The sequence below is a fragment of the Lucilia sericata genome, unplaced genomic scaffold, assembly GCF_015586225.1.
Source record: "Lucilia sericata isolate MDLA Ls3-8-SP2 unplaced genomic scaffold, ASM1558622v1 Contig000569F_arrow, whole genome shotgun sequence".
Taxonomy (NCBI): Eukaryota; Metazoa; Arthropoda; class Insecta; order Diptera; family Calliphoridae; genus Lucilia; species Lucilia sericata.
In genome coordinates, this window is record NW_023994577.1 from 162,501 (window position 1) to 189,585 (window position 27,085).

General features: G+C 33.2%; 5 protein-coding genes across 5 annotated transcripts; 2 read left to right on the plus strand and 3 right to left on the minus strand.

The window, feature by feature from the left end:
• Positions 1–5: 5 nt before the first annotated feature.
• On the plus strand, positions 6–7,162 carry LOC119606299 (irregular chiasm C-roughest protein). Its single transcript, XM_037959744.1, has 6 exons — positions 6–23; positions 2,211–3,107; positions 3,183–3,285; positions 3,415–3,542; positions 3,637–4,057; positions 4,191–7,162. Exons 1-6 carry the CDS (start codon positions 6–8, stop codon positions 4,877–4,879), a joined length of 2,256 nt encoding a protein of 751 aa, XP_037815672.1. The 3' UTR covers positions 4,880–7,162.
• A 3,671-nt stretch (positions 7,163–10,833) lies between these two features.
• On the plus strand, positions 10,834–12,016 carry LOC119606309 (estradiol 17-beta-dehydrogenase 8). Its single transcript, XM_037959753.1, has 3 exons — positions 10,834–10,968; positions 11,043–11,162; positions 11,240–12,016. Exons 1-3 carry the CDS (start codon positions 10,929–10,931, stop codon positions 11,821–11,823), a joined length of 744 nt encoding a protein of 247 aa, XP_037815681.1. The 5' UTR covers positions 10,834–10,928; the 3' UTR covers positions 11,824–12,016.
• A 1,807-nt stretch (positions 12,017–13,823) lies between these two features.
• LOC119606305 lies at positions 13,824–14,941 on the minus strand. The gene is made up of 2 exons (XM_037959748.1): positions 14,697–14,941; positions 13,824–14,634 (listed from the first exon to the last, which is right to left on the minus strand). Exons 1-2 carry the CDS (start codon positions 14,779–14,781, stop codon positions 13,850–13,852), a joined length of 870 nt encoding a protein of 289 aa, XP_037815676.1. The 5' UTR covers positions 14,782–14,941; the 3' UTR covers positions 13,824–13,849.
• A 1,242-nt stretch (positions 14,942–16,183) lies between these two features.
• On the minus strand, positions 16,184–22,627 carry LOC119606300 (uncharacterized protein DDB_G0284459-like). The gene is made up of 6 exons (XM_037959745.1): positions 22,466–22,627; positions 22,156–22,397; positions 21,952–22,114; positions 21,310–21,899; positions 16,882–17,274; positions 16,184–16,839 (listed from the first exon to the last, which is right to left on the minus strand). Exons 1-6 carry the CDS (start codon positions 22,518–22,520, stop codon positions 16,234–16,236), a joined length of 2,049 nt encoding a protein of 682 aa, XP_037815673.1. The 5' UTR covers positions 22,521–22,627; the 3' UTR covers positions 16,184–16,233.
• A 738-nt stretch (positions 22,628–23,365) lies between these two features.
• Positions 23,366–24,816, minus strand: LOC119606314 (translation initiation factor IF-2-like). Its single transcript, XM_037959757.1, has 2 exons — positions 24,610–24,816; positions 23,366–24,533 (listed from the first exon to the last, which is right to left on the minus strand). Exons 1-2 carry the CDS (start codon positions 24,671–24,673, stop codon positions 23,428–23,430), a joined length of 1,170 nt encoding a protein of 389 aa, XP_037815685.1. The 5' UTR covers positions 24,674–24,816; the 3' UTR covers positions 23,366–23,427.
• Positions 24,817–27,085: the final 2,269 nt, after the last annotated feature.

The following is a 27,085-nucleotide window of genomic DNA, read 5'->3' on the forward strand; positions in this document are numbered from 1 at the left end:
GTGTAATGGCCAAATACAAAATAGTAAGTATCACTAATATTTAGTACACATAAAGTACTATTTGTTTTGTTGGTAAAATGTATTTTCATTATTTTCTCAAATTATTTAGAAAATCTTGATTGTTTGACTGTTATACCCTACACTACTACGACGGTGGGGAGCTAATATTGGTAACTTTTTAAAAATTTTGGACTTTTAACAATCTCCCGGTATGTCAATCGTCTCAGAATCATTTTCTTATTAAATTTAACGATGTACATCCGTCTGTTTGTTCAAGTAAATCTCGTATTTAATCAAACTTTAGGTCTTAATTTTGAAATAAATGTATTGGAATCTAATAAACTCTAATGAATCACTATTTGATTTAAAGTTTTAGCTAAGTATATAGCTCACGAAAATCTGAAGTGTAAGTGTATCTTATAGTCGACCTTAAGCGTTAACATTTTCGAAATTTTTTCTGTTTGTCTACTTGTAACCTAAAATCGTAATTGTGTCTCTAAACAAGTATGAGTCAAAACAAAATAAACTGGGAGAAAATTTCTTTCAATCGACCGATTTTCAAACAACATACCACAAAGAAAAAAAAAAACCAACTACAATGTAAAAACCAAACAAAAAAAGCTATAAATGTAATGCGTGAGAAAAATATGTATAAAACACCTGTAGATAAAAGTTTTTTTTTACACAGAATTCTTCTCCAACTAAAACTTAATGAAATTTACTATTTATGTAGGTATGTAGGCAGTATAAAGTACTTACTACACGTATTCCATCTCCGGTATATTATAACAAACAATACAAATAAATACAAACTTAATACGTTAACTAAACAAACAATAACATAATACTTACGTTGTATACAACAATACAATATATTACATTACACCGTTTGTAATTTATAGAAAAAATATAAAGAATCAAAAATATATACAAAAAAAAAAACTTTTATTTTTTGTGTTAATAAAAATTTTCTTTTCTTAACAATTTGTGACCAGAATGCCGCACAAATTGTAATTTAACAATTCATTAAAATAATTTGTTGTTTTATTTTTTTCCACCATTAAATATTTCATTTTTGTTTTGGGGGGTTCTCTTGGCGCTGTAAATAGCAAGTTGAACAGGTAGGTTTAAGTACGGCCAGCCGGTATTAGTATTGTAGTTTGTTGTAATGTGCTACTTGTATTAGACATCTAGCAGAATAACAACAAAAACGCTATAAAGTTGTGATAAAGTTTTTTTATTATTTTTTGGGAGATTTGTTATTTTAAATTATTGTGGCAAGTTATAAAGAAGTATTAAAAAACCTACCTAAATATGTACTTTTACATAAGTTCTAAATAAATATTGCTTTTAAGAAAAATTTCATTTAAATTACTTTTCTTTTGTGGGAAAAGACCGAATTACTTGCTATTATCAAGTGATAAGAAAAGGTTCTTGAAATTTAATTGTGGTTTTTTTTAAGGTTTAGTGTTCAAACTAGATTTGAAACAAACACATAAAATCTAGTTCAGTTCTAGTCCAGTTCAAGTTCTAGTTCAGTTCTAGTTCAGTTCTAGTTCAGTTCTAGTTCAGTTCTAGTTCAGTTCTAGTTCAGTTCTAGTTCAGTTCTAGTTCAGTTTCTAGTTCAAGTTCAGTTCTAGTTCAGTTCTAGTTCAGTTCTAGTTCAGTTCTAGTTCAGTTTATTCAGTTCTAGTTCAGTTCTAGTCAGTTCTAGTTCAGTTCTAGTTCAGTTCTAGTTCAGTTCTAGTTCAGTTCTAGTTCAGTTCTAGTTCAGTTCAGTTCTAGTTCAGTTCTAGTTCAGTTCTAGTTCAGTTCTAGTTCAGTCTAGTTCAGTTCTAGTTCAGTTCTAGTTCAGTTCTAGTTCAGTTCTAGTTCAGTTCTAGTCAGTTCTAGTTCAGTTCTAGTTCAGTTCTAGTTCAGTTCTAGTTCAGTTCTAGTTCAGTTCTAGTTCAGTTCTAGTTCAGTTCTAGTTCAGTTCTAGTTCAGTTCTAGTTCAGTTCTAGTTCAGTTCTAGTTCAAGAGAAAACTAAATTTACAATTTCTCAAAACCTAAAAATTTATAATCATTATTATTAAACCACTTTATCTTATTATTCTTCTTTTGCAGATTTATTTATTTTATGTTAACAAAACTCTTGATTTAATCTTCATTAAATCATTTAACCTCACTTCGAACTATTCTCCCTTAACACCATGGCTTACTACACTAGCAATACTTTCTCAATGAAACTACTAATCATTTCCTGGCTGTGTTATTTCTCTCGCTGCCTTATTGTCATGGCAAATCTTCCAGTCTCTTTACACAATTTCAAAATCAACGTTTTGCCATGGAACCGCAAGATCAAACGGCGGTAGTGGGTGCTAGGGTGACACTACCCTGCAGAGTCATTAATAAGCAGGGGGTTTTACAATGGACGAAAGATGATTTTGGTTTGGGTACCTCTAGAGATTTGGCTGGATTTGAGCGTTACTCTATGATCGGTAGTGATGAAGAGGGTGATTATTCTTTGGATATTTATCCAGTAATGTTAGATGATGATGCCCGCTATCAGTGTCAAGTAAGTCCGGGACCCGAAGGACAGCCGGCTGTGAGATCAACGTTTGCCAAAATAACGGTACTAGTGCCACCGGAGGCACCAAAAATTATCCAAGGAGAAGTTATACACACCACTGAAGATCGTAAAGTTGATATAGAATGTGTTTCGGTGGGTGGTAAACCGGCTGCAGAAATTACCTGGATCGATGGTTTTGGCAATGTGATAACCGACAATATAGAATATACCATCATACCTTTGCCAGATCTTAGAAGATTTACTGCCAAATCAGTGCTGAAACTAACACCCAAAAAGGAACATCACAACACCACTTTCACCTGTCAAGCTCAGAATACTGCCGATCGCACTTATCGTTCTGCCAAAATAAAATTAGAAGTAAAATATGCTCCCAAAGTTAGGGTTAATGTAATAGGAGGCGCGGTGGGCAATGGACGTATACTGGAACATTCTCAAGTTAGACTCGAGTGTAAAGCAGATGCTAATCCCAGTGATGTGCGCTATAAGTGGTATATAAATGATGAACCTATCAGTGGTGGTCAAAAAACAGAAATGGTAGGTTTACTTTTTATTTAAGGAAGGAGGGACTTTCAATTTTTAATTTGTTTATTTATAATTCTATAATTTTAGGTTATACGCAATGTTACTAGAAAATTCCATGATGCCATAGTTAAATGTGAAGTCCAAAATTCCATTGGCAAAAGTGAGGACAGCGAAACCTTGGATATTAGCTGTAAGTATTATTTATGAAGGAACTATCAGAAAGTTTACAAAAAACATTAAAATTTTAAAAACTTAACAAGAAATGTATAAAAGTGTAATTAATTTTCATTATCTTTTCTTTAATTTTCTCTTATTTTAGATGGTCCCACCTTCAAAGAAAAACCTCGTTCTATGGAAGCTGATATTGGCAGTTTGGTTACCTTGAACTGTGAGGTTGATGGTAATCCTACACCCGATATTGTTTGGATACAGCACCCCATTGACAGAGTAAGTATTGGAAAATATTTCCTTAAAATTTAAAAAGTTTCTTTTAAATAAAAAATATTAACTAAATAACTTTTTCTCTTCTTTCTCTTTAAAGGTTGTAGGCGCCAGTCCCAACTTAACCTTTAGTGTTAGCAACGAAACCGCTGGACGTTATTATTGCAAAGCCAATGTTCCCGGTTATGCTGAGATCTCAGCCGATGCTTATGTCTATCTTAAAGGTTCACCCACCATTTCCTCGGCACGCACACAATACGGTTTGATTGGTGATACAGCGCGTATTGAATGTTTTGCTACATCGGTGCCGCGTGCACGTCATGTCTCCTGGACATTTAATGGCCATGAAATCAGTTCGGAATTGGGTCATGACTATTCAGTTTTAGTGGATGCTGTGCCGGGTGGTGTGAAATCGACCTTAATTATACGTGACAGTCAATCTTATCATTATGGCAAATACAATTGTACGGTGGTTAATGATTATGGCAATGATGTGGCAGAAATTAATCTACAGGCACAAAGTAAGTGTTACCTCAGTATTTGAGGAATTAAAGAAAATATTAGAAGCAAACAGATTTTCCCACATTTTTTGGTTAATTTACTAATTAACATTCGTTTTTTTTTTTTTTTCTTAAAATTTCTTTTTATTTACAGAAAGCGTTCCCTTGCTAATGACCATAGTGGGTGGCATATCAGCAGTGGCTCTGTTAATGATCATTACCATTCTAGTGGTGGTATATTTCAAATGTAAAAAACGCTCCAAACTTCCACCCGCCGATGTTATAAGTGAACACCAAATTACCAAGAATGGTGGTGTGGGTTCTTGTAAAATGGAACCTGGTGATCGTACTTCCAATTATAGTGATCTCAAGGTTGATATCTCGGGTGGTTATGTACCATATGGTGATTACACCACACACTATAGTCCACCACCACAATATCTCACCACTTGTTCCACCAAATCGAATGGCAGTTCGACTATTATACAAAATAATCATCAAAATCATATACAACAACAACTGCAACAGCAACAACAACAGCAGCAACAACAACAAAGTCTACCCATGACCTTTTTGTCATCGAATGGCAACGGCAGTTTAACTGGCAGTATTATAGGCTCCCGGGAAATACGTCAGGAGAATGGTCTTCCCAGTTTACAATCCACCACAGCCTCGGTGGTGAGTTCATCGCCCAATGGTAGTTGTAGTAATCAAAGTACCGCCACTCATGTGGTAACTGCCACACCCGCCTCTGCGGTAGATCCACGTTTTAGTGCCATTTATGGCAATCCTTATTTGAGATCATCGAATTCCTCCCTACTGCCACCACCAACTGCTGTTTAAGGTAAAAGAAAATTGTATTTTTTTATAAAATAAATTAGACAAAGACATAAAAAAGATAACTATTGAGAATATAATTATAATTAAAAGAAAGACTGAAATTGTAAATAATACTTAAACTGGCATTCTATTAACATATTCACCGCGAGGTGTATATGGAAAAATATTACAAAAAAAAAAAAACAAAGTCATACTTTTAAACAAAAAAACACAACCATCTCAAACTCTAAGGAGACTTTTAAGTGGAAATTTTGGATAGATTTTTAATGTATTCATGATTAGATTTACTCACCACTCTGGGAAAATATTTGAAAAAGAGGTAACATTTACTATGATAGACCTGGGATTTATTCTTTGGGGAATTTGAAAGAAATTTGAAAACTTATATTGTTTTAATTGTATTCAAGATTCCCTAAAGAAATTAAAAAATTCACCTCAGAATACACATCAGAACTAGTGATTTCGCTACTATCTTTTTGTGGAACATAATTGAGAAGCAGTTTTCAAAGAACCAATTCTTCGGTACTAATTACATATGTAAAACATGAGTTCTGGAACTAGTTGTAGAACTAATACAATTATTCCTGCTAAAATGAAAATAACTTCGGTGAGTTTAAGAAAAACTCACTGATTGTTCAACTAGGATTTCTTCTTAGTGGTGAGTTTCTCAAAATATTGTGGAATTGGTAATTAAAATCAACACGATATGATAAATTTTAAAATTGTTATAAATTTTTTCAAGTTTCAAGATTATTTCTTGCAATGTTTTTTCTGCTAGTGGTGAAATTTATTAATTCAACTGACCGTGGTGAGTTTCTTAAAAAAGTGTTCTGTTTGAAGTAATATTCATATAGATACAAATTAAAACCTTTTTTTTTGGCATTTTAAAGGTTTTTTCTGCTAGTGGTGAAATATTTTAATTCACCTTGCCGTGGTGAGTTTCTTGAAAAATGCTCTATTTAAAGAAATATGCATAAAGACATAAATTAAAAACTTTTTCTTGCATTTTAATGATTTTTTTGCGCTAATGGTGAAATTTTTTTAATTCCCCTTGCCGTGGTGAGTTTCTTGAAAAATGCTCTATTTGAAGAAATATGCATAAAGATATACCTTAAGAACTTTTTCTTTCATTTTAATGATATTTTCTGTCAGTGGTGAAATTTTTTAATTCACCTTAACGTGGTGAGTTTCTTAAAAATTGCTCTGTTTGAAGAAATATTATAATATATTTATATTAAAACTATTTTTTCACATATTCCAAACATTTGCTTAGTGGTGAATTTTTCTAAAGCCAATTTATTCCACAAAGTCTCTGCTTTCATTAAAGAAAAGCCAATTTTGAATAACTAAAAAAGACTAAATTAACAAAGTATTTTAAAGAAAATAAACGAAATTTGTTTTCAGTCCATTATATAGAAGACAAACACTAACAACACTGCTTTAGTTTATATTCAAAGCCCTTTAAAAAGCATCTATTACAATTTTATAAATTAGTATGTATGTATTAATATTGTGTTAAACTCTTTGAAAAAAACAACTTAAAAGAGTTTACTTTTAATGTTAAGTATAAACAAAAACCTTATATATATTTAATAAAAAAATATTTAGAATTATTATTTTTAGATTTGGTAACTAGATTTAATTAAACAAAGAAAAAATTATAAAATAAATTAAGTAATTTGTTAAGAAAATATGTATGTATTTAGTAGTTTAAATATTATAACTTCTTTTTTGTTAGTTCTAGTATAAAAGCCAAAGTACCTGATAGTTTTAAGTCATAAACTTTAAGTTAGCAATTAAATAAATTAAATAAAATTTAGTTTTTTAGCAATTCGAATCGAACAAGTCCCAAATGAATAAAACTAAAACATTAGTATATGAACAACTTCTCTTAAATATTGTAAATTACTTATGTATACATATGTAACAAAAAAGTGTTTGAATCTAAAATTCTATTTATATGCTTTAATATCTAATCTATATAAAGCATATTATGCAAATTACCTTGAATGTAGTGTCTTACAAGCAAAAACAGAAAAAACTTAATTATTATTAAAAGTCATATTTGTGCTTCTGTGTACAATGAAAATAAATCAGTGAAAATATTTAAAGAAATTTATTAAAAAAAAGCTTGCTATTTAATAGTATTTAAACCTAAATTGATAAAGTATTTACCAAAAATAAAACGAAAAAAAACTTCACAAAATGGAAATTATATTTTTTAAATTTAACCCAAAAAATCTTAAAAACTACTTAATTATTTTTGATTTTAAAATTGTTTAAGCCTTTTATATTATCCCCTTATAATTTTAATAAAACTCATCTCATATATTTTTCCTTTAATATTTAAATAAATTCTAAACTACTTATTTGTATATAACTTAATATTTTGTAATTTTCTTTAATTTTTCTACTTAAAACAAAAAACTTCAAACGAATTATGATATGAAAATGAATTATAGTAATTTAAATTGTATATTTTTATAATATTTTGCATGAATTTATTGTAAAAAAATCCCATTAAAAACATAGTTGTAAATTTATAAAAAACCGTAAAAAAGTTATATTTAAAATAAAAAGTATATATATTAAATATAAGAAAATGTCGAATCCAAATATATATTTGCTTGATTTAAACAAATAAATGCTGGCAATTTTGTTGATAAGTAAATGATTTTTTTATTATTAAATAAAAATATTTAAATGAAAAAAAAAATTAAAAAATGTGTTTTATTTTTGAGGTTATAAATAGCAGTTTCTCAAAACGAGTGATGAAAAAGAAGTTGGCGAAAAAAATTCAATTCGAAAAATTACAAAGTTAAATGTCAGAAATTTAAAGTGGTAAATTTTGAAACGTAACAGAGATATTGGCTTTAATTGTAATTGATCGAAAGTTAACTTATATAAATAACTAGTAGCGCACTTACTAAAATAATCGGTATAGCGGTTAAGGTGTAATTGACTAAAACTAAAACTTCTACGCCGTCTGTCGAACAAATTTAAAACTTTACAGGAACATTTCTCACGATCCCTGAAACTTATATTTGAAATATTGTCCTAGAAGGCGCCGTAGTTCTTGAGTTTATCGATTACGAATAAACATTACTGTTTTATTTATAGAGAAGATAGATAGATAGATAGATAGATAGATAGATAGATAGATAGATAGATAGATAGATAGATAGATAGATAGATAGATAGATAGATAGATAGATAGATAGATAGATAGATAGATAGATAGATAGATAGATAGATAGATAGATAGATAGATAGATAGATAGATAGATAGATAGATAGATAGATAGATAGATAGATAGATAGATAGATAGATAGATAGATAGATAGATAGATAGATAGATAGATAGATAGATAGATAGATAGATAGATAGATAGATAGATAGATAGATAGATAGATAGATAGATAGATAGATAGATAGATAGAATAGATAGATAGATAGATAGATAGATAGATAGATAGATAGATAGATAGATAGATAGATAGATAGATAGATAGATAGATAGATAGATAGATAGATAGATAGATAGATAGATAGATAGATAGATAGATAGATAGATAGATAGATAGATAGATAGATAGATAGATAGATAGATAGATAGATAGATAGATAGATAGATAGATAGATAGATAGATAGATAGATAGATAGATAGATAGATAGATAGATAGATAGATAGATAGATAGATAGATAGATAGATAGATAGATAGATAGATAGATAGATAGATAGATAGATAGATAGATAGATAGATAGATAGATAGATAGATAGATAGATAGATATTGTCGAAAGAAAGTCTGTATTTCTCGAAAACTTAAACGAAATTCCCTATTTTTGCCGTAGGTCCAATTTTTTTGAGGCTTGAACTTAAGTAAAAAATAAAGAACCCATGAAGGATTCCAAAGCTGCTTTTAGTTTTCCTATGCCATCTTTGGGATGTCAGAACATATGGCTCAAATTTAAAACTTTGATAAAAATAGGTCCAATTCGAAACTTCACAGAGCCAACACACCCGGAAAATACGACATGTTTTATACGTAAACATTCTGTCCGTTTTCCCAAAAAACTGCAAAAATCTTAATTTTTTAGGTTTGGATCATTTATTTTTAGGACAAGAAAATGAATTATTATGACGTTTTGGACATATTCTGTAAGTGGTAGGGACCCTGAATTCCGTTTTTCCTGTCTAACAGTGCTGGTATTGTGAAAAAGGAAAATAAATCTATTTCCTAACGAATGTAATCATTGCCTAGAACTACCGATATTTTCTTTAATCGTTTTTCACATAGCCGTGATTCCTTTGCTTCTAGAAGTCAGCACCCTTCCGGGTGGTTTTACGAGGTCAATATTCAAATCTCCAATTCGACAATACTTTCACCCCATTAACACATGACCAGAAGAATATGAATATCCTTTTACGAAACAGGTTTTAAAACTATCCACATAAATATTGAAAGTCAACTACATGGAATTTAGTATCCGGATTCTTCTTTTAACTGAACAGGCTTCAGACAATACAATGGGGGCTACGTTAAGTGTAAAATGTTTTAAATCCCAAATATACATATGTACATTAGGGTTATAACTTCTTTAATTTTTTTTTTTTAATTTTAAATCGGCCCTATCAATTCCACTTAGTGTATAAAAAAGTACTTTGGAAAAGTATATCACTTTTTTTTTAGAGCGTTAAAAAGTTTCCGCGGTAAATGCTAAAAGTACAAAATCTGAAATTTTAGATATAAAAATCCATATGCCGCAGAAGGTTTTTGCACAAAAGTGCCCCAAGAAAAAAGTTTTCGTTATAAGAACACTACAGGCTACCACATATTGGTTTCATATTTTTTATACCAAGTATGGAATTTGAGAATAATATAAAGGGACCTGGTCCCTTCGGTAAAAAACATTTTAAAATTTATTTTACTTAAAATATACTTAAATATTGTCAATAAAAATTATTAAAAAAATCAGGATATATGTATGTATTTGGGTCAGATATGTATTAGTAAAAAAAAACGGACAAATGTAGATCAAAAACTCCAAATTCAAATAGTTTCTATAGGATTTATATTATTCAAGTTTTTCGTATAAGAACTTGGTTTTGAGACAAAGTGGTTTAGTGATGCTAGATTAGTTAGACGTTTAAGAAGTAATTTTGACAATAATTTGGATGGAACATAGATCGATCATAGTATGTATTAGTTAATTTTATCTGGCAGCATTACATTAGTCTGATTGCAAAGTATAGTATATTTTTAGTATTAAAATAAAATCGATTTGTTTTATTAACGCACAGTGCTACCATATTTCTAAAACATGATTGGCAATTCCTATAGTACAGGAGTTGCCGATCGTGGTATTTTTTAAAGTTTAAAAACACTACAACACAAACGTTAGATTTAAAAAATGAATCCATAATTTTTTATACAATTTGAATAAGGTTCAATTTCTTTAAATCGATTTCAAATTTCATAAAAATTAAGTGTAAAGGCAGTTTTAAGCATAACTTTTTTTTTGGAAATTTAGCACGAAATAACGGTATTATACATATGTTTTTGCTGTAACGCACAAAAATATTGTACTACACCTACTTTAAAATATACGATAGATTTAGAATCACTTTCTGAGTCGATTAAGATATATTTGGCAAGCAGTCCATGTAATACATTATGTGCAAGGTACAGACCGCAATTTTCAACATATTTTGATCGGTCCATTATTTCATCTAGTCCTCTTACAAACGGTCTTTCCGATTTGAAAAATTGCGACATTCACATTCTAAATTGTATGAATATCCGCAAAAACCTATTAAGAAAACTTGAAAGCCCCAAATTGGGGACAAATCCCCCCATCTGTTTGGCAACTCTGTTCATAATCAAAAGCTCTCTCTTTTTTTCCAAACTTTGTACTCTTTAATGATTTTTATTTTTATGCCGATCAGTTGTTTACTAATCTTCTTTATTGCAGCAAGTGTTGTTATACTTTCTTTATCAATATTTTTCTTTTTCTTAAATTTTTACTTTTTTTCAAAATCTAAAACATGGCTAAACAATTATTAGGCAAATTGGCAATTGTTACCGGTAAGTAAAATAAAGTTATTCGATTAAAGTTTAATATTAAACTAAACAAAAAAAAAAAAAACATAAAAATCAAGGTGCTGGCTCTGGCATTGGACGCAGCACATGCCGGGTATTGAAAGATTATGGTGCCAAAGTTATAGCAGCTGATCGTAATTTACCAGCAGCTGAAGAGACGGCTAAACAATTGGGTAGTGGTGAGTTTTTAATACAGATTATATATTATCAGCAGCCTAAAATTGTGCTACATAATGAATTTAACTTTTAACTACAGATGTTTACCCCTTGGAAATAGATGTATCATCGTTTGATAGCGTTTGTCAAGCCGTTAAACAAACCAACACTCAATTTCAAACAGTACCCTCGGTGGTGGTTAATTCGGCTGGTATTACACGAGATGGCTATTTACTTAAAATGCCCGTACACGATTATGATGATGTCTACAGTGTCAACTTAAAGGGCACCTTTCTGGTGACACAACAATTTGCCAAGGCCATGATTGAGCACAATATTAAGGATGGCAGTATTGTTAATATTTCAAGTATCGTAGCCAAAATGAACAATATTGGCCAGGCAAATTATGCCGCCACCAAAGCAGGTGTTATATCATTTACCGAGGTGGCATCGAAGGAATTTGGTAAATTTGGCATACGGGTCAATGCCATCTTACCCGGTTACATTAATACACCAATGGTTGAGGTGGTGCCCGACAAGATTAAGGAACAAATTGTTGTACGTTGTCCACTGGGTCGCATGGGTGAACCGTATGAAATTGCCGAAGTAATAGCATTTTTAGCATCTGATAAATCTTCGTATGTTAATGGTGCTGCCATCGAAGTAACAGGTGGCCTAAAGTGAGTGAAATTTCTTTGAGTGACTGTAATGACTGTTGCGTTGTTAGTGATGATGATGATGGCGATATTGGTGGTAATGCTGACAATGTTGTGTTAATATTTGTTTATGATTATGCTTTCTTTTTGTCTTTTAATTTATGTTAATAATGGCATTTATTAGTTTTAATAAAATTAAGTGTTAAATAGTTAATGATGGATTTTTTAAAATATTTTATTATTTTTACTAGCGTATCCAAGTTGAAATTAATATTGACATTTGTACGCCTTCAGAATTGGTTCTATATTTGGAAAATAATGCATTCAATTCGTTGTAGTGTAGTAGACCAGAGTCTCTGATGGTAATCGAACACACAATCCCCAGTCGGACACTATCAACAACCCTATCGGGGCATCCGTAGGCTATAAAAGACATATATACATATTTTGAAGGAGTAGAAAAGTGCATTCCGACCTGCATATATACATACATATGTACATTAGTTAGTTTGAAAGGAGGATGTACATACATACATCAAACCCGAAGAAATACACCTACGCCTCTATCGAGCCTCTTGTGCCCTCCTTAACCAGTGCCTCAGGTGGGAATCGAACCCACTAACCTACCGGGGGCTATAGGGTCGACTATAGTAGCGACTATAGAGTCGACTATATTTTAGACTATAGAGTTGACTATAGAGTCGATTATAGTGTCGACTATAGAGTCGACTATAGTGTCGACTATAGGGTCGACTGTAGAGTCGACTATACTATACAGTCAACTGTAGTGTCTACTATAGAGTCGACTATAGTGTATACTATACAGTCAACTGTAGTGTCTACTATAGAGTCGACTATAGTATCAACTATAGAGTCGACTATAGAGTCGATTATAGTGTCGACTATAGAGTCGACTATAGTGTCGACTATAGTGGCGACTATAGAGTCGACTATAGTGCCGACTATAGAGTCGACTATAGTTTTGACTATAGAGTTGACTATAGTTATTATTAGGCCCTATCACAACGTAGTAGTCAGTAATATTCTAAAATCGAAAACATTTTTCCCGGGTCATTTTGGTGCAAAAACCTTCAGTGGCAAATTGGTTTTCTAAAATCATTCACAAACAAATTTACACGATTATTTAATAGTATAATTTACAAGTTTGGGTATTAAATTTAGGAAAGGGATAAACCCTAGGCCCCATCCTTGCTTTTTCTCCATGTAAATGTCGTGGGTTAAACAAAGACACTTGTTTATATCGAAAATTTCGGATTTTGTTTTAAAAGGCCCTGTCCTCGCTTTTTCTCCATGTAAATGTCGTGGGTCAAACAGAGCCACTTGTTTATATCGAATATTTCGGATTTTGTATTAAAAACTTTGCTTAGAATAAATTTTGAAAACCTTAAAGCATTTGCCGCGGAAACTTTTTTAACGCTTGAGAAAAGGTGAGCGTATACGTACATTTTTATACTCTATGTGGATTGGATATGGCCGATTTTTAACTTTAAAAATGTTTATAAAAGTTATTACATCTTCCAGCAAGTGAACTGCCTACAGACAACTCAATAGACCAGATTAGGGACTAGTCAATAGGCTAGAGAAAGTCCAAAGAATAGTATAGTCAATAGATATGTAAGTATAGAGTCTAGTCAATCGACAAATCCAGAGTAGAGGCATACATAATTATTTAAGGAATTACTTCCGATTTAATGTTAACGTTTTAAGGGTGTAGGGTTTTTTATAAAACGTATCTTCGATAGTATAAACCGAATAATTTCTAAACCAGTTGTTTTTTTTAAACTCACGAAAACCATTTTTTAACTCTTCATTTTTTCATGAGATATGAGTTACATATATAGATTTTGTTTTTGTTTTTCACGAGAGAAATCAAAACGAAACACGAATAAAATCACATTTTTTTTTTTAATTTTAGACATTTTTGTTGCAGTTTTATTTTAATAAATTATCTTCGTTTCTTTTTTTAACATTATTAACAATTTCACAAAATTTGTCTTCATTTTACAGTTCTTTTCCTTTTAACTTTTGCAATTTTAGGCAACCACAATGCGACGACGTTTGTTCTTATTCTTATTGAGGCGTCTGCGATTGGTGCGTCTCTTAATGACGCGGCGTTTAACGGGACGAGTTCTCTTGTTGTTGTTCAAAATAACACGTTGACCATTTTTGAAGTAGCCACGATATCTGGCTGGTACACGTACACTGACAACTTGACCACGTTTAGTACCACGACGTCTTAAGTTAATGCGAGCTGGGCCATTATTGGCCTTAGCATCGGAAGTACCCTGAATTTCTTGATCGGTAACAACATATTCCTCAGCTCCAGCTGCCAAAGCAGCAGCTAATGTATGTTCGTCAACAATGGCACCTTCTTCCTCGGCTTCCTTGTCATTATCGCTAGATGAGCCGCGACCATAAAGGTGAATACGGTTAACTGCTTCACCTTCGTTTCCCGCTCCAGCTCCTGCTCCGGGTTCAGGACCAGCACCAGCTCCAGTGGGACTTAAAGTTTCAGTTGTAATAGTTCCAGTAGCAGTAGGTATGGTACCATCTGATGTAATAGTTGTGGTCGTTGGTGACAAACCAATGCCATCATCGGAATTAGCTCCAGTAATAATAATGGGTATAATGGGTTGCTTTTGGTTCTGGCCGAACATGTTCTTGAACAATACGAACTTTTTCATAAACAAGCGACCACTAGAAGCATCACCTTTCTTTGAGGCATCATTAACAACAACTTCATCATTTTCCAACTGATCATGATCATCAGCATCTTTAACATCATCTTCGATAATTTGAGCCGCACGATATCTGGAAGCTAAATAAATACCAATTACTATTTTGTAAACCTGAATACAAAGAATATTTTCGTAAACTCACCTTTAACTGGTTCGGGCTCAGGTTCGGCCAAGGCCACTACAGCAAAAGCTGCCAACAGGACAAATGTCAGAGTGAAGATTTTCATAATTGAAACTACTTTTAGATCAATAAAAGAACTTTTCAATAAATCTCTTGTGATTGCTGTGATTGCAAATCAATGTTTGATAATTATCGATCGACAATCAATTCTTTTTATACGATTTCAAAATTGGGGCTCAGACATTTAAACAAAATCAAAACTGAATATCATTTCATATTCATCAACTATTTACTTTTATGTTACGCTTAATGCAAAAATTTATGGTCAAGTACTTACTCGTTTAGCAAACGGTAAATGCGAAAGTACAACTATTTTTGTTTTATTATTTCTTTTTTTTTTTTTTTTTTTTTTGTTTACTTATTATTTCATTTAAATGCCCAAGAACTTAAAGCCACATTTAAAGCGCTCTAAGCTATTTTCATTGAAGAAGAAAAAGTAATAAAGAAATAGAAATTTCTTTAAAGTCATCATCGTCATTAAAATTTCATTGAAATCATAAAATCATAGATTATATCGTTCGTCAAAAGAAATGTACATAGAATAGGTTTTCTTGACATCAGTAGCATACATTGTTTACACGGACGGAGGTAAACATGTAAATTTTAGTTCTTTTTTACATTTTGTAATTTTTATAAAAACATAAGTACATTCATAAGTGTGTAAATACTTAGATTAATTAAAAAAATAAATAGAAAAGAATTTGAGAGATAAAGATCTTCAATCGTCTTAGAATCATTTTCAGAGTCGTAATCAAACTACAGGTCGCAATTTTGAAGATAATTCAATGAAGTTTGGCACATGATCTTTTATTGACACAGGAACGAAGTCTATTGAGAATGGTTAACATGGGTCCATTATTTCACCTAGCCCCCATACAATTGAACCCCTGAATAAGGCTTGTAAACCTTGTAATCCAACTACAGGTCGCAAATTTGAAGATAATTCAATGAAGTTTGGCACATGATCTTCTATTGTCCCAGGGACGAAGCCTATTGAAAATGGTTAAGATCGGTCCATTATTTTACCTAGCCTCCATACAATTGAACCCCTGAATAGGGCTTGTAAACCTTGTAATCAAAATGCAGTTCGCAATTTTGATGATAATTCAATAAAGTTTGGCACATGATCTTCTATTGTCCCAAGGAACGAAGCCTATTGAAAATAGTTAACATCGGTCCATTATTTCACCTATCCCTCATATTTTTACAACAGGTGTAGGGTATTATATGGTAGGCCTCGCCCGACTATAATTTCTTACTTGTTTTTACTATTTTGTATGAAGAATGTTCGGTTTTGGGGGGTTTGGATCCGTGCCTGCTGATCTGAATACACAGTTCAAAAAATACAAATTTTGGATTATGCCAGCCTTGTGTAAATTAGCGATATGTCCACATAAGGGACAATGTAATGGTGTTCAGTATAATAATAAAAATAAAACAAAATCATATATATTATAAGTTTTCAAATAATTTATTTATCGTTTGTCAGGTGTTGTATCTAGTAATGGCGTCTGTTGCGGCGTCTCCTGCTACGGCGATTTCTCCTACTGCGCAGACGATTTCTGTAGCGGCGTCTCAATTGAGCACGACGTTTGTTGGCCTTTTTAATTCGTTTTCTAAGACGACTTATACGTCTTCTATTGCGCCTTGCTATTTTGCGACGATTAGCTGCTAGCCGCCTACGTCTGCGTTGTTGTTGGCGACGTATCCTTTGGAAACGCATACGTCTGCGCATCATTTGACGCCTGCGGTTTCTCATAAGGCGTTGTCGGCGTCTTAAAGCTGCTTGACGACGACGACGTTGCATCATCTGTCGGCGGCGATAGTTATTAGGGCGAGCTCTTGCAGAACGACCAAGTCCAGCAGGGTTATTGAAGTTCTTCATATTGTTGTTAATATTAAGTAATTCATTTTGTTCGAATCTAGGTCTACGATCTAGATCACTGTCAGCTACTTCTGCGCTATCATCTTCATAGTTGTATTCATCATCTTCATCAAATTTAAGATCCTCGTCATCTCCTGCTTGTGGTAGTTCATCGTCATTAGCTGAACGTGCATCTGGAGGTGGTGGTGGTGGAGGAGGTGGTGGTGGTGGAGGTGGTGGAGGTGGTGGTGGTGGAGGAGGTGGTGGTGGTGGAGGTGGTGGTGGTGGAGGAGGTGGAGGTGGTGGCGGCGGTGGTGGAGGTGGAGGTGGTGGCGGAGGTGGTGGTGGAGGCGGTGGTGGAGGAGGTGGTGGAGGTGGTGGTGGTGGAAGTGTTCCTGTTGGAGGTGTTGGAGGTACTGTTCCAGTTGGAGGTGTTGGGGGTACTGTTCCAGTTGGTGTACATGGTTCACATGTTGTTGGTGGTGGCGCTGGTACCATAGTAGTAGTAGGTGGTTCAGGAGCTGGTTGTTGTGGTTGATGTTTATTCATCCATGGGTAAAACCGAGGTTCTCCTACGTTCGAGCGCTCTCGTTGTTCGAACAATTTATATCCTTTTCTATTTCCTTCATGTCGACCATCTGTAAATAAAATTTCAATATTTAACATGAATTTCAACTGTAGTAGGGATATAGCAGATATTTCTTTATAACTTACATGCAGACTGCATAAACAGCGCGGCCAGAGCCAGCAAAAGCAGGCTCGTGCGCATTTTCGCAAGTTTACTTAATGCTTTATAAATATGAAATTGGAAAATATCGTAGTTTTGATATCTTCAAATCACTTTTATACTGTAGGAAATTCTTCTTTAGTATGTGGTTATGTAGAAGAATACCAACAGGTGAATGATACTTTTTTCGCAAATTCGCAAAATATTTATATAATTCTTTGGATTCATTATTGTTAGTTTTTCTTGGGGAATTAATGAATTCGAATTTAATTAAGATCACTAAATTAGATTTATGGTCGATATACTAAGTTTTTAGTATCATTGTTAATTCATATTTGCAACAAAAACTATACAAATCTAATAAAAAGAAATTTAAAAATTTGCATAAATTTTGCAAACATTTCTGTTCTTGTTTCTTTTTGTTTTATTTCGAATAGAAAAATACTAAAACAAATATAAAAAGTTATTAAAATATATATTTCAGATAAAAGGGTAATGACCTCAAGATAATAGATCTAAATAAATTGAAAAATATTCCTGCAAAATATTTATTGGAATAACTTGTAGACAGAAGAGTGCGGTTGGAGCCAACAAAAGCAGATTGGAGTGCATTTTCGTTACTTCATTCGATATTAAAAATTATTGGAAAAAGGAATATCAACTAATCAATTTTTTTTTGCATAATTTTAAAGTTTTTTACTTAGAATTTATAATTTTTTATTTAATTATAGGAAATTTATGAATAGAATTTTTTAATACCACTAATCTAATTTATAAACATGTATAACAAGCAAAATCATTTTTGCAATAAAATCTATGTAAATTTTTTTAGGACAAAATTTGCATATATCTCACATACATCTATGGTTTTGGCTATTATTTCTTGTCGTTAAGATCAAGTATACAACAAAAATTTTACAAAATAAAATATTAATGAAAGATCTTTATAATTTCCTTGGTGATAGAAAAATAATAAGTATAACAATTCTGGCAATGTAAACTCGATGCTGTTCCAAACTCAAGCAAGTACTTTGGGTCTACACGTAGAGTAAAGAATATGCAATATACGACACACCGCTTTGCTGGAAGGAAGAGAGGGGAGGGGGAACAAATGAGGGGAAAAAAGGGCCGCGGAAGGGAGAGGGGAGAGAAAAGGAAGGGAGACCAAAGGGGGGAGCGCGGAGAGGGAAGAGGAGGGGGGAGGCCCACCGAAGACGGAGGAGGGGGGGAGGAACGGGCGGGGGAGGGCGGCGGGGCGAGACAGCAGCGGGGGAGCCGAACGAAACGAACGAACGACGAACGAACGAAACGAACGAACGAAACGAACGAACGAACGAACGAACGAACGAAACGAACGAACGAAAAGAACGAAACGAACGAACGAACGAACGAAACGAACGAACGAACGAAGAACGAACGAACGAACGAAGAACGAACGAAACGAACGAACGAACAACGAACGAACGAAGAACGAACGAACGAACGAACGAACGAACGAACGAACGAAACGAACGAACGAACGAAACGAACGAACGAACGAACGAACAAAGAACGAACGAACGAAGAACGAACGAACGAACGAACGAACGAAAACGAACGAACGAAACGAACGAACGAACGAACGAAGAACGAAACGAACGAACGAACGAAAACGAACGAAACGAACGAACGAACGAACGAACGAACGAACGAACAACGAACGAACGAAGAACGAACGAACGAACGAACGAACGAACGAACGAACGAACGAACGAACGAACGAACGAACGAACGAACGAAACGAAGAACGAACGAACGAACGAACGAACGAAAGAACGAACGAACGAACGAACGAACGAACGAACGAAGAACGAACGAACGAACGAACGAACAACGAAGAACGAAACGAACGAAACGAAGAACGAAACGAACGAACGAACGAACGAACAACGAACGAACGAACGAACGAACGAACGAAACGAACGAACGAACGAACGAACGAACGTAACGAACCGAACGACGACGAACGAACGAACTAAACTATACTTAACTGTAACGAAGAGAACGAACGAACAACGAACGAAACGAACGAAACGAACGAACGAAAACGAACGCGACCGAACGAACGAACGAACGAACGTAACGAACGAAGCGAACGAACGAACTAACGAACGAAATCGAACGAAACGAAGACAGAACGAACGAACGAACGAACGAACCGAACGAACGAAACGAACGAACGAACGAACGAAGAACGAACGAACGAACGACCGAACGAACGAACGAACTAACTAACGAAGAACTAACGAACGAACTAACGAACGAACTCAACGGAACTAGACGAACGAACTAACGAACTACGAAGAACGAACGAACGTAACGAAAGAACGAACGAACGAATCGAACGGAACGAAGAACGAACTAACTAACGTAACGAACGAACTACTAACTAACTAACTAACTAACTAACTAACTAACTAACTAACTAACTAACTAACTAACTAACTAACTAACTAACTAACTAACAAACTAACTAACTAACTAACTAACTAACTAAATTTAAAAGCATTCGTGCAGAAACTTTTTTAACGTTTGGGAAAAAGTGATGTACTTTTTCGACGTCCTTTTTTATGATCTATATGGAATGGATAGGACCAATTTGAAATTTAACAATTTTTATAAAAGTTATAACCACAGTATTTATGTTGGGATCAGTGTCCCCACTTTGGTTATTATTAACCAAAATTGGTTGTTTTTATTTTGCAAGTGTACATGTGAACTAGTTAAACTAAATGCTGTTTGCTTTTATTCTCTTTTTAAAATGTGAAAATAAAAACTTTCTTTGATCTTTAGTAATAAACCAACTAGAACTGAACTGGAACTGAACTAGAACTGAACTAGAACTGAACTAGAATTGAACTAGAATTGAACTAGAACTGAACTAGAACTAAATTAGAACTGAACTAGAAGATGCGGGTTTTTGTCATTCCGTTATAAATATTAGCAAAAGTAAGACGGTCCAACTATGTCCGTCCGTCAGTCTCTTTATTGAAAACACGAGAGAGTCGAAAAGAAACAAGATAGAGAGCTGAAATGTTTTGTCAAAATATTTTTAGTTGGTATTGAAAATGGAAAATATCGGTCAATGATTTCACCTAGCCCCCATATCAGGCCTTACTCAGAAAATGAGTATATTGCTAGAAACTGACTTAAAAAACCATACATATGTATATAGCGATTATATTCAACATAAACAAGTTTAATTGGAGACGAAATGTTACTGTTTTAAGGATCGCCACAAAATTGACACTATCCCCCATATAAAGTCCTCTCAGAAAATTACTTTAAAGCTCATAATTAGCTACAAAATTGCATTATAGCAACAAAATTAAACATAATCAAGTTTTAATGGAACTAAAATCTCACTTTAAATTCTTTGAGAATCGGGACATAATTGATACTAGGCCTCATATAAGCATTTGTTGTGTCAACACTGGCTGGGATATTAGTATTTAAAGTAATTTTATTATAAGTATATATAATAAATAATGCTTGAAACCAATTTACAAGCAATCTATGTTTTCTAGGTTTAAGAACACAAAAATAGTTCTAGCAGCTAAATATTTCCAAAATAATATCCTTATTCAAATTGAAAAATATGAGTTATCGCCAGATAACTACCTTTTTCCAATGAAACTTATTTTAGAATAGATTAGAAGAGATCTTCAGCAAAAGGAATATTACAGTGAAATTTTTAGTATTTACCAAGTTTTAAACCTTTTACCCCTTTTAAGATTCCTTTTGTTAAAATGAACATTTCAAATAAAACAGAATACTATTACGTTATAAGTTTTTCAAAATTTATTAATCGTTTGTCAGAGTTCTATTTAAACTTGGCGGATAATCAGTTTCCTTCCAGGGCGGCGTCTAAAACGACGTAAACGAATTTGCTGTCTGATGCGATTTCTCCTGTTGCGGCGACGCCTTCTATTGCGGCGTCTTACATTAGCACGGCGTCTTTTAGCCCTAATACGTTGCATTCTAATTCTCATTAATTGTCTCCTATGGCGTAGTGCTACTCTGCGGCGGCTTGCTGCTAGACGTCTACGTCTAAGAATCTCCCGGCGACGCATTTTCTGAATTCGATTGCGTCTGCGAATCATTTCACGTCTGCGGTGTCTTTGCAAACGTTTACGATAACTGTTTCTATTTCTGTTCTTTCTAAAGTTCCTTAAACGTTTTCTTTGCATGATGCGTTGTCTGCGTCTCATAGCCTGTTGGCGACGACGGCGCATCATTTGACGACGGCGCCAATTAGAGATGCGTGATCGTGCAGCACGACCAAGTTCTGCGGGATTGGTGGTCAAGTCATCCTTTTCGTTGCTAAGATTAACTAAATCGCTTTCATCGTCATCATATTTGCTATTGAGTTTTGGTCTAACAAAGCGACTTAAGCCACGAGCTGCTTCCTCTTCCTCTTCATTTTCCTCCTCTTCTTCTTTATCTTCTTCTTCTTCTTCGTCGTCTTCTTTGTCTTCATCATCCTCCTTGGGTTCATCTTCTTCATCATCCTTGGCATCATCTTCTTCATCATCTTCGGGTTCGTCGTCATCACCTGCTGGGGGATCATCTTCATCATCATCAGCTGGTGCATCTGGAGGTGGTGGTGGTGGAGGTGGTGGTGGAGGAGGTGGTGGTGGTGGTGGAGGAGGTGGTGGTGGTGGAGGAGGTGGTGGTGGTGGTGGTGGAGGAGGTGGTGGTGGAGGTGGTGGTGGTGGTGGTGGTGGTGGCGGAGGTGGAGGTGGAGGAGGTGGTGGTGGTGGTGGCGGTGGTGGAGGAGGTAGTGTTCCTGTTGGAGGTGTTGGAGGAAGTGTTCCTGTTGGAGGTGTTGGTGGTAATGTTCCTGTTGGTGTACATGGTTCACATGTTGTTGGTGGTTCTGGTCCCGTAGTCATAGTAGTAGTTGGCTTAGGAGTAGTTGTTGTTGTCTTCTTATTCATCCATGCTGTGATAAAACGAGGTTCATCGTCGTTCGAACGCCCGCGTTGTCCAAACAATTTATATCCTTTTCGATTTCCCTCATGGCGACCATCTGTAAATACATTTTATGAATGAATTAATTCCATGTGGATATATAGAAAATGTTTATTTATGACTTACATGCAGACTGCATTAACAGCGCGGCCAGAACCAGCAAAAGCAGGCTCGTGCGCATTTTCGTAAGTTTTCCTAATAGCTCTATATGATATTTTCAAATAACTTTTATTCTGTAGGGAATTCTTCTTTAGTATGTAGTCTAAAAGAGGAATACCAACAGATGACTGATACCATTTTCGCAAATTCGCAAAATATTTATATGGTTCTTTGGTTCATAGTTTTCCATTCATTCAAAGGGAATTAATGAATTCGAATTTAATTAAGAATACTAAATCAGATTTATGGACGATATACATAGTAAGTTTTTAGTATCAAAGTAAACAAATCGAATGAAAAAAAATTATAACATTTGCATAAATTTCGCAAAAAACACACACACACACACATACTTAGTTTTGTTCTTGTTTCTTTGAAAATTTGCACACAAACAATCAGCACTGTCAACACCAAAATGAACTTAATTGACCTGGTCTAAACATAAGTACGACTTTAAACAATGTGTGGTCGAACTTTAAATATTGATAATTTACATAAAAAATAATAATTTAAATAATAAAATATAAAAAATGCCGCTGACAAAAGCAATATTTAGATCTAGATCGTAAATGTAGTTGTTGGGTTAAACTATTTTTAAAATACAGGTTCATACGTAGATGCTTAACATAAAGAATTTTTTAACTAAATATTAAGACAGTTAAAATAGTTTTTAATAACCTAAATAAACATGTTTATATGTTTATTTTGCTCTTCTAGTTCTGGGAAAGATATTTGATACTGTTTAGAAGATAGATCGACAGATAACATAGCCCAATCTTAAATAGTTTATAATAAAATAATAAAACTACCTATAGATTGGAGACGTTAAAGTTTAAAGGATATGTAATAAAGGAAAAACAAAAGGAATTTTTTTTTGTAATATAAGTTTTAATTTTTATTTATCCATTTATCGGTGGGCATTATCCTTTTCAATATTGACGACGACGATTTCTGCGTACGACACGACGACGTTGGCCGCGGCGGGAACGCCTGATGCGGATTTGTTTTGGTCTCTTGTTGCGTCTTTGTCTTCTCAATTGTTGGCGGCGACGTTGGCGAATTTTCCTCATGATACGGTTTCTCAAGCGATTAAGACGTCTACGTTCGTTGCGGCGTCTGGCAATTTGGTTAGCTCTGCGGCGACGTCGCTGTTGTTGTTTTCTCCATTGCTCCAAACGACGACGGTTGCGTTGTTTTGTTTGAGTCCTACGGCGGTTATTTTGAACACGTTGTTTACGTCGGTTGCGTTGTCTGCGTTGTTGGTTACGTCTTCTCAGTTGTTGATATCTTTGCCTGCGGCGTTGATTGCGAATTAGTCTTTGGTAATTTCTTCTTTGACGTTTAAGTTGACGGTTAAGTCTGTCACGTTGGGCACGCAAACGTCTTTGTCTACTACGCCATCTAGATGAACTGGAACGGTAAGCACGTCCTTCAGCAATATCAGAGCTTTCCGATTTAAGAATTTCATTTTCGATAATATCGTCTTCATCGTCTTTATTGAAATAAGAGATAGATCTTTCCTCAGGGCCGTCACCTTCACCATCAGGGCCGTCACCTTCACCATCAGGGCCGTCTCCTTCATCATCAGGGCCGTCTCCTTCACCATCAGGTTCTTTTTCATCAGGTTCATCTTCATCAGGTTCTTTTTCATCAGGTTCTTTATCATCAGGTTCATCTTCATCAGGTTCTTTTTCATCCGGATCCTCATCTTCTGGTGGGGTGGGTTCTTCAGTATCTGTAGGCTCTTCAGTATCAGTAGGTGGTTCTTCGGTATCAGTGGGTGGTTCTTCAGTATCAGTGGGTGGTTCTTCGGTATCAGTAGTTGGTGGTGGATCTTCAGTATCAGTTGTGGGATCTGTTGTAGGAGGTGTTTCAGGTAAATCTGTTGTTGGTGTTTCGGGCGGTGTAGGTTCACCAGTTGGTACGGTAATCGTTGTGGTAGGATCAGTTTCAGGTGGTAAAGTTGTGGTAGGATTTTTAATTGCCGCTAAAGCAGCAAATTTATCAAACAATGGATATACGGCGTTGACATAACCTATACAATGAAATAATAATAAAAATTATTATTAAGGTCCAGAGAGTTTCATTTGATTTTTCATTTTGATATTTACCTGTTGATTGCAGCAAAACTGCTACTAAACAAACAAAGATTAAAGTGGGCTTTGATGCAGCCATGACTATTAAAATCTTCTGTTATATTCTGTGTTGAAAGCCAAATCAAAATCGTTTTTGATTCCAAACGATCAGTTGTTTAAATTGTTTTGCTTTACACTCCACCAAGTTGTAAGGCTTGGTAGTGAACTGACTTAATACCGGCCTCCCAACCATATTTATATGTTGTAAAATCTTGTAAATTTGCTTACATTTCTCCAAAGAAATTCTACATTCTGAAATTCTATGGAAAAAGAAACAACAATTCCATGCAGTCGTCCATAAATTAAAGCGCTGTAATCAAATCAATTTTACATAAAAAACAACGATAACGGCAATAGACAAAAAGAAAGATCATCTCATTTGAATAATCCAATGAAACGTTGTAACACCATTGTAGAGGCCTACCGATCGATTTGCTTTATATGTATGTATGTGTCGCCAAGACAATCAAATTATGTTTATTATCAAATATGTATTTATAAATATTTGCATTGTTAATTTTTACAAACCAATACACATTTAGCAAACTATTGGCCATTACATACATACATACATGTTCTTTTACTGCTGACTTACATACAGTTAGTTGTAAGAGCAAATCAGTGAATACTATTTTTAGCTAACAAAATTAATATTCGTGTGTAAATTTGTGACCTAAAAATCTTCTTTAATAATTGTAAAACGTGCACTGAAGTAACGAAATAGTAATTATAATTGGCAAAACTTCAATTACAATTACAAATAATAGTAACAGTACATTACACATTATAAGTATTTGTAACTGGCAAAACTTCAATTACAAAAAATTGTAATTAGTTATTGCTCAATTATACATTAAAAGTAATTGTAATTGTTATGTGTTTGTGCTGATGTTTGTAATAATTGAAAAATATTGGTCCTACACCTTGAAGTATACTAATAGGCTAAGAATCACTTTCTTAGATATGTATGTCCGTCAATGAAATCAGATTAAAATCGTATTAACTTAAATGTGAGTTTTTATCCCAGAGAAAAATATTTTTTTTGTAAAATTTTTGATAATTCCAGATAATAGGAAACATACATCTGAAGTTTTAGTAAAATCGAATAATGTTAACCCATAAACATAGCTGTAAAATTTCGATTACGATTAATAATCAATTAAATTATTTTTCAAAAATAATCGTAATGATTATTTAATTCTCTGGTATAAAATTTCTGATTATTAATTGATTACGATTAAAATTAATCTAAAAATAATCAGGATTAATTTAAATTAATGAAAATAACCAAAAATAATCAGAATTAATCAAATAATTAATTTGATTATTTTCAAGGATTAATTTTGATTATTTTTGATTAATTTCAATATATTTGGTACAATTCTCTATCTTTTTACATTACGAGTAATGGAAAACTGTTTTTTAAGTTACACACTATTCGATTAGATGACTATTTTATTGAAAACAATATATTTATCGAGTTTATTTCGATTGAAAATCTTGATCTCAGTACAACATATTAGAAAAAATTACTGCAATCATTTCGAAATGGGTCTCAAAAAATCCGTAATTTTTAGCGGATTACCGGAAATATATTTAAATTTTTCATAGAGTTTTTTTTGGGATGAAATTATACTAAATATATGGAAAATAATCAAAATTAATCCTTGAAAATAATCGACTAATTTTTATTGATTAATTTGATTTTTTTTTATTATTTTCATTAATTTCAATTAATCCCTAATTATTTTTAGATTATTTTTAATCGTAATCAATAATTAATTAAACAAATTTAAAATAATCGTTAATTAATCATTAACTTTACATTTTTAATAAAAATAATCTAATTAATAATGATTACGATTATTAATCATTATTTTACAGCTATGCCCATAAATGGGCAAAAACCCTTAAGACGGCAGTTTAAAAAATCCAGTTTCAAACTTTTACCAATTTTGTTAAGTAAATTTTAAAATTTTAAGAAAGTCTCCATATGACTTATGGATAATAAAGAAGGGAATACAATGGTAAATAAATTAGATCACTATCTTTCACATATTAGCAATAAGTGCGATTTGAATTTTGAGGAGATGACAATTTTTTGTCAAAATTTTTGAAAAACATTGCTTATTCTTTACTGTTATGCATTTTATATAAAACTTTTAAAGAATATATAATTCAAGATAATAGAAAATATATTTATCTGAAATTTTAGTAAAATCCAATAATGTTAACCCATAAACTGTGAAGGTTAAACTCAAGCTATGCAATATTGGAAAATCCTCTTGAAACCATAATGAAATATTATATCGTTTTCAAACGATTTAAATGAAACTTAGGCAAAATATATAATTAAGACCCATATTTATGACGACAACGAAAAAAAATCACATTAACCCTTAAACGTAAATATATTTTTAAAATTATATAGAACGTCCGTAATATAAGAACA